Genomic DNA, 7,218 nt, shown 5'->3' with positions numbered 1-7,218 from the left:
GTGTTCATAATGGTTTTTGGGTTGAGGATCTCTACAGGTTTTTCAGTTACCGTAGGGCTTGGTTCTTTTATTTGACTGGTCTATGTAAATGGATAGGCCTGTCTCTTGGTAGATTCGCAGTTGCAAATTAATACATTTCATCTGCAAAATAAAGTGCAAATGAAATATATATTGCAAATGTATAAACATTGTTCTTTTACTCTATGAACTACTGACAACATGTCTTCAAAATTCCAAGCAAACATTTAGCATGTATTTAAGAAAATGAGAAATAGTCAAAATAACGAAAAAGATGCAGTGCTTTCATACCTCAAGTAATGCAAAGAAAACAAGTTCATATTAATTTAGAAACAACAATACTAATACAGTACTTAACTCAGGAAGAATTCAGAAATCAATATTTTGTCCAATAACCACGAGGGTTTCAGTGGAGTTCAGTGCAGTGGTCTCTTAATTTTTTCCAGAGCTGCATATTGTTTTTTGAGGAATTCAAGAAACTACACTACCCAACGTCCTTTGCGTCTTTGCGCGAGCACAAAGCCTTATGGGTAACCTCCAACGTCCTTGTCCTTGCGCACATCGACTGCGTTCACGCTTGGGCCGGGGATTTTTTTGTCATTCATCTGTACTTGAATAGAATAAAAACTTCCAAGCATGATGGCTGCAAGGTTTCTCCGCCGGGCTCTCCCTGCGTTGAGGCAAGCTCGCTCCTACGCTGAAGCCGTCTCCGGTGCCCCGCAAATGTCCTTCACTTTCGCCTCTCCGACACAGGTATTGGTTGTCGATATTAGCTAGGTTCAAGGCCTAGCTTAGCCTGTCTGCTATTTACAGCACTTTTTTGAAATTAAAACGCATTGTCACCGAGTGCTAACCTGCATATTCCTGGTGTTGTGCAGATTTGACCAATTGGACACGTTTGTTGCCATTGCATCAGATGCAGAATACGTCAAAAACACGGCTTAGGTCAAAGTTAGCATTGTGATGAGAATAGCTCCGATAGCTAACCTGGCTGTCATTCAGTGGCTTTAGCCAGTTCTGTCATTTGTCTTTAATCATTATCACTGAAGAACCCTTTCTATTAATTTAACCAACGTATTTTTTGCCTGTTTTTACAAAAAAAGAAAAAAAGTTGACCTCAGGAATTACTGAGATCTAAGACACGTTCAAAACGCTTGACATGTAGCAACCAAGACACTAAAGATGAGACTAAAGATGCCATAAACGACTAAAAAGAGATCATCAAACTTGGCAAAAGCACTTGCAATTTGTTGTGTATGATTTCAGTTTTAAAAAAAAAAAGATATTTTTTCAAACATCTTTTAAAAAATAAAAGCAATTTTATGCCCAAGGTAACAAATTCGCTCAGATGTCTCATAGTTTGTATTTACAATAAATATGCAGGAGGTTGGGTTAGGATCACAGATGTGAAATTGGTTTTCAGGACCAAAAAAACACAAACATGCTGTTAATGAGTAACAGAGCTAGGCATAAAAAAAATAGTGATCACAAATAATAAAAGGACTAGTAAATAATTGAAAGAAAAAAAAAAACATCTGACAAAAATAAATGTTGTTTTATGTGTGCGTTTTCTCTCCCAGGTGTTCTTCAAAGAGGTCAGTGTGAAACAAGTTGACGTCCCCACGCTTACCGGTGCGTTCGGTATCCTCCCGGCTCACGTACCCACCCTGCAGGTGCTCAGGCCCGGTGTCGTCACAGTCTTTAATGACGACGGCTCTTCTGCCAAATACTTTGGTAAGATCTTACTCTGTTGCTATTACACAAGTACTTTTGCTGCAGTACTCCAGGCATCGTGGCAGTCATTTTAAAAATGTCTATTGGTTCCCCAAAAGCGATGAAAACCCAGGTGTTGTCATGAATCAATAAAATCCTCCCTCTCCGGACAGATGCTTGTCAAAAACACATAAAACAAATCTATTAATTGCAATTACCTTGTCCTAGCATGGCATCTTACGTTTACATTTCGCTGTAAACTTTAATTTGTCTTTTTGCACCGAGTACTATGCTAATTGATTCATGGAAAAGCAAAGACTTTCGAGTAGGAGAAATATGTAGGAATCCTGTTAAACTCTATTAGACCACACGTATTTGGGCATGTGCTGCTCTTTTTGCCCATCATGCACACATCTAGAATCACACATTCAGAAGTTCTTACTATAAGACACTGTGTGTTTTTGCAGTGAGTAGCGGGTCAGTGACGGTCAACGTTGATTCTTCCGTGCAGCTGCTTGCTGAGGAGGCTGTTCCCCTGGACCAGCTGGACGTAGCAGTGAGTATAAACTCTGCCGTATTACTCTCCTGTGCTGTAAGGTGTTAATTAAATTAATACACTAGATTAAAAACTATTTTCTCTGCTATTCTGGAATTCCACCTCAGTTTATTCTGCTTTGCATACCTTATTATGCCTATTACAGCACATTTCTCTAAAGTTTTTCACTTAACATTTTGTTTTTACATCTGTGCTCAATAAATCTTTACGACTACAGCATACTAGTTCACATCTCATTCACAGTTTGCTTCTTGTCATAAAGGTAACTGGAAAAAAGACACAAGTTTACAATTAAAGCTAAATGTTTAATGATCCTTTTGCAGTTGATTTTAGAGGCTCAGACACAAATATAGTCTGAATGTTTGCTGGATTTTCCAGGCAACATTTAGATAATAGCAGTTTTCAAAATACCAATATAAATCAAGTAAAAACGTATGGTTTCAGTTTATCAAATTAATTTGCTAGATGTTTCACATAACAATTTAGGCATTCTTTTGGTGGTCAGCAAAGTTTACCAGAGTTAGAAGATGAATGAAATAAGAGTAAGGAAGTCAGTTAGGAAAAATTACAATTCCTTTTGCACAACAACTCCATTTAAATGAACCAACCTCACCATGTTTTAGTATTCAAGCTAATTAGAAGCGGAATGTCTTCTGATTTCTTTTTGGGACATTGAGGGCACGCTCTAATATTATAAGCCATTCCTTTTTGTCCTTGATTAAAAACTACTACCTATATCAAGGAAGGTGCAGCACATTCTTACCGATGAATGTTTTCATCTGATTGTTGAATTAAAACAAAGTTTAAGCTAGGCTTCATTTGTCTTATCCCCATAAAATAAGAAAACAAAATGTCAAATTACAGAATTTGAACCCTTGTCGTTTGTGTGTAAATGGAATATTTGGTGCTTTTAAAGCTACAAAACTCACAAAATGCCATGAGGAGAGTTTGCTGTGTTGTTGTGCCATTGGTTACTCATTCACAATTGACTTAAATTCGGTCAGCTTTTTTTTTTTCTTCCCCCTTCACATCAATTAAGCTTTTCTCTTGAGCTCTTTGTAAAAGGTTATCTGTCCCTGCAGTCTCAGATCATGTGCATTCTGCTCTAAAAGGACTTCTCTGTCTGCTTAACAAAGTTTGAAACGGTGTGACTGGTGCTGAGAGCAGCTCTGCAATACTCTGCTGTTTATGGCGTACACTGGGCTGCATAAAAAACGGCACCAAATGAAGTAGTGAAAGTTTAGCCCAAGCAGAAGAGGCGTTTGTGCTCTTTGAAAGACCCAGATCTTCAGACATGGCTTCATATTGTTTTTGCCTCGCTGAAATCAGGAATCGATGAAAATTTGCTGCAACTCCATCAAGAAACCTGCAGCCCATTCAAAATCTGAACCAGCAAGTTAGACTTCAAACACAACTGGAAATGCGTATTGTCCAGAAAAGGAATAATTGGAGCACGTCTTAACGTATTTCAGCTATGATGTTGGTGATGTGGGTGTTTTTAAAATAACTTTAGTCTGTTCCGTTCCGAGCTTCAGAGAACGAAACGAATATATTTTGTAAAACCAGAAAACACAGAGATGTCGAAAAACACAAGTTCTCAAATGCAGTGTTTCCATTAAATAAGAAAGGCAATTAAAAACGCACGTGAATTAAGTTTGTCCAGCCGATAAGTCATTAAGAAAACATGCCGCCCCGTCTTCCTCCTACACCTACCTGTCGTCTTCTTTGTCTTTTCCACCAGCACTAACATCTGGTTGTTGATCACAGGACTTGTATGATGCGAAAAGTGTTTCTGTTGCAGTTTTGCGAAATATGCTAATGTTTGTACAAGCCTTGTGCAAAAACCTTTTATTGAAAAACCATAACTAAATGGTCTGTGTCCATTTATTTATGAAAATAAAGTAAATTTATTTCCATGCCATGCCACTCCTTGGCACGCTGGACTTATATTGTTCACACAAAGGGAACAACATAAGTGATCCTGTTATTAAATGGAAAACCTGCTTCATAGCCCACATTGTGGTTAAGCCAGACATGCGTAAATGCTAATGGCATCACTTCATACAACTCCTGTTTTTTGTTTTTTTTAAATAAAGCTCTCATTTAAAGTTTAATCAGTTGGTTTCCTCTGAGGGAGGTGTCTCTGACTGACTTTGGATTCCGACTTTCACAGATGACCAAATCTCTGTTTGACATTAATGTGATGGCGTGTGTCTGAGGAGGAGACCCGCAGCACTGAGGCCGATGTCGCAGTTTATCAGTTCAAGCTGTCAAAGCCACCGGCTTCCCTTTAAAGTATCCGTTTAGTCGCAAACCCTACAAAGGAGGGGAGCTTTTTATGTTTTACTCTTCTAAGTTGTTCTTTAAGCAATGGCTATTGGCTTAATTTCCCTCCACCTCTAATTACCTGATGACTATCCATCTGACCAGTCTGGAGGTGAAGCCCAGATTAAATGTCGGCCACGATAATGGTGGGTCGTGTTATTATCCACTCATCATAGCGTTGTCTGTCTCTCGCTCTGGGCAGTGTTACAGTCTGTCAGCTCGACTCTGTCGCAGTAAATGAGTTATTTTTTTTAATCTTTTCTTTTCTTTTTTTTTCTTTCCTTCCTGGTTGTCTTTCACTCCATAGTAACAATGCACATGGGCCCACACTGTTAATAAGGCGGGAAAGGTCAGTCACTGTCGAGTTATAGCAGATGTGCCAAGTCCCTACTGGGAGACCTTTAACTTCCAGCTATGTTTGGCATTTCTCGTTTCTAATCGCGACTGTGACAAATGGAGCTTTCAGAGCAAAGAGACAGTGGGGATTTTCTCCACTCGTCTTTGTCCTCACTTTCCACTCTTGCTCGGTCTGGCTATTTCAACTGGGACATCCCCGTTGGGAGATACACGCCAACGGTCTCGAAATGTTCGGAGTCTAAGTATTTTCCTGTTCTACACACAGATGGAAAAGGAGAAGAGAGTTTGGAAGAAAAATGTAGTTCTGGACCTTATTTCTACAGCTGTAAAAATGTTGAATCGTCCGTCTATCCCTTCCTCCCTGTTATAGTTTGTTGGTTTTTTTTCAGTTTAAACTGTGTTGAAATGTGCATTAAACTCCATTTTTGTACTTTTTAGTTGTATGGTAAAAACAGATAGAAAAAAAGAGCACAAAGTCTGGGTTTGTAAACAAATTAAAATACTTTGTTGTTTTAAGAAAAAACAGATTCGTGAAGCTGCACCAACTCTGAATTATTTTCCTACTTTGGAAGCGTGTTCCAGATTGCAGAGCTTGAATTCACCTTTTTGTTTCATTGCTCCATCCCTTTTTTTTTTTTTTTTCCATTCACTTTCAGGCAGCAAAGGCCAACCTTGAAAAAGCCCTGTCCGAATTGGCCGGCGCAGCTGATGAGGCAGCGAGGGCAGAAGTTCAGATCAGCATAGAAGCCAACGAGGCCATCGTCAAGGCTCTGGAGTAGACCTGCGGTACAACTTCTCAGCTCCTTTTATCAATTTTGAGTGGAAAAAGCAGGACATTTGACGCATTATTGTGTTTTTGTTCTCCTTTTTTGTTTCAGATAACCTGACGCTTGGATGAAAAGGTTTTGTCCTCTTGGGATTCCAGCTCAAACCTGTCAGTGTCCAGAAAATACCATTCTTTCTTTGTATAGTGAATGAAGTTAACAATAAATTTATTTGGAGTTACTTTGTGAACTGTTTTCTAAATCTGTTATTTTGATGCTCAAAGTGTGCCGTTGTTTCAGATTAACCTCCATGTCTGTTTATGCAATTCAGTGACGTCCTCTTATCACAATCACTTGCAGTTTTCTGTGCAGCAGCAAGTACTACCACTTGATGGCAGCAGAGAGTAATTAACCTTCTTTAAGCTGACCCATTTTTTGTTCTTCATGACAAATGAAACATTCCTCACTAAAGTTATGATGATGCCATTCCTAAATGTCGTCAGTAAACCCCCAAGCTTGGGAATTTTCTAATTTCCACAAAACTTTCTAAAAACACAACACCCATAGTAAGTGTAAGGTTGATTTTTTTTGTTTGTTTGTTTGGTTGTCATTATGTTATGCTCTCTAACAGAGCTCTGAGACCCTAATAGAAAAGTTGTATTTATGATTAGATTATAGTATACTTTGTATTCAGCAGTGCTCGATTTCAGTCAGGGGTGTGTTGGTCTATTGCATAAAATCCAATTAAAACAAATTGAGGTTTGTAGCGTAACAAAATTTCGATAAGTTTGAGTGTGGAAAGTCTTGCTTTCTGCACACCACTATGCAGTGTAACTGCTGCACTTTCATTTCAAACTATTCTTAGATTTAGTTTAGTTTTTATTTTTACTTTGAAGTCATCCATTTTAATCAGAAAAAGTGAGGCACGGATGGGAACCCAAGTGAGTAATGCAGTTGGATTAAAAAAAGCAGTGGTCGACACCTTTCACATCCTTCTCTCTGTTCTTCTTTCTAATTGGTCATCACAACCCCGTTCCAACTGACAACATTCATCAAGAGTGCACACTCATCCTCGTGCATCGGTTTTTCACAATGCATAACACGTGGCATTTCAGAGAAAAATGGTTGTTTATATATATACATATATATATGTATATGTATATATATATACATATATATATATATATATATATATATATATATATATATATATATATATATATATATATATATATATATATATATATATATATATATATGATTGAGGGAATCACCATCAATCTAGATTTACTTTGAGGCAAGTTGAAACCAAACGGTTATCAAAAAATGTTCTTGTGTTTTCCACAATAGTGACCGGCTCTCTCGCTTTGTGCGTAAAACTCCGCTGGATGTTGGTGGAAAATAAAAGACTATGAAACTGAGGAAGCTGTTCTTTTAGGTTGTGGCGTTTCCAGTACAGATTGCTTATGGATGTATTTTTAGTCA

General features: G+C 38.0%; 1 protein-coding gene across 1 annotated transcript; it reads left to right on the top strand.

The window, feature by feature from the left end:
* Positions 1–499: 499 nt before the first annotated feature.
* Positions 500–5,974, top strand: atp5f1d (ATP synthase F1 subunit delta). The gene is made up of 5 exons (XM_044130091.1): positions 500–771; positions 1,599–1,752; positions 2,199–2,287; positions 5,626–5,755; positions 5,848–5,974. The coding sequence occupies exons 1-4, from the start codon at positions 655–657 to the stop codon at positions 5,746–5,748; spliced, it is 483 nt and encodes a 160-aa protein (XP_043986026.1). The 5' UTR covers positions 500–654; the 3' UTR covers positions 5,749–5,755; positions 5,848–5,974.
* Positions 5,975–7,218: the final 1,244 nt, after the last annotated feature.

Source organism: Gambusia affinis, linkage group LG10 (genome assembly GCF_019740435.1).
Source record: "Gambusia affinis linkage group LG10, SWU_Gaff_1.0, whole genome shotgun sequence".
Lineage (NCBI taxonomy): Eukaryota > Metazoa > Chordata > Actinopteri > Cyprinodontiformes > Poeciliidae > Gambusia > Gambusia affinis.
The sequence above is the reverse complement of the archived record's forward strand: the minus strand, read 5'-3'. Positions and strand labels throughout refer to the sequence as shown.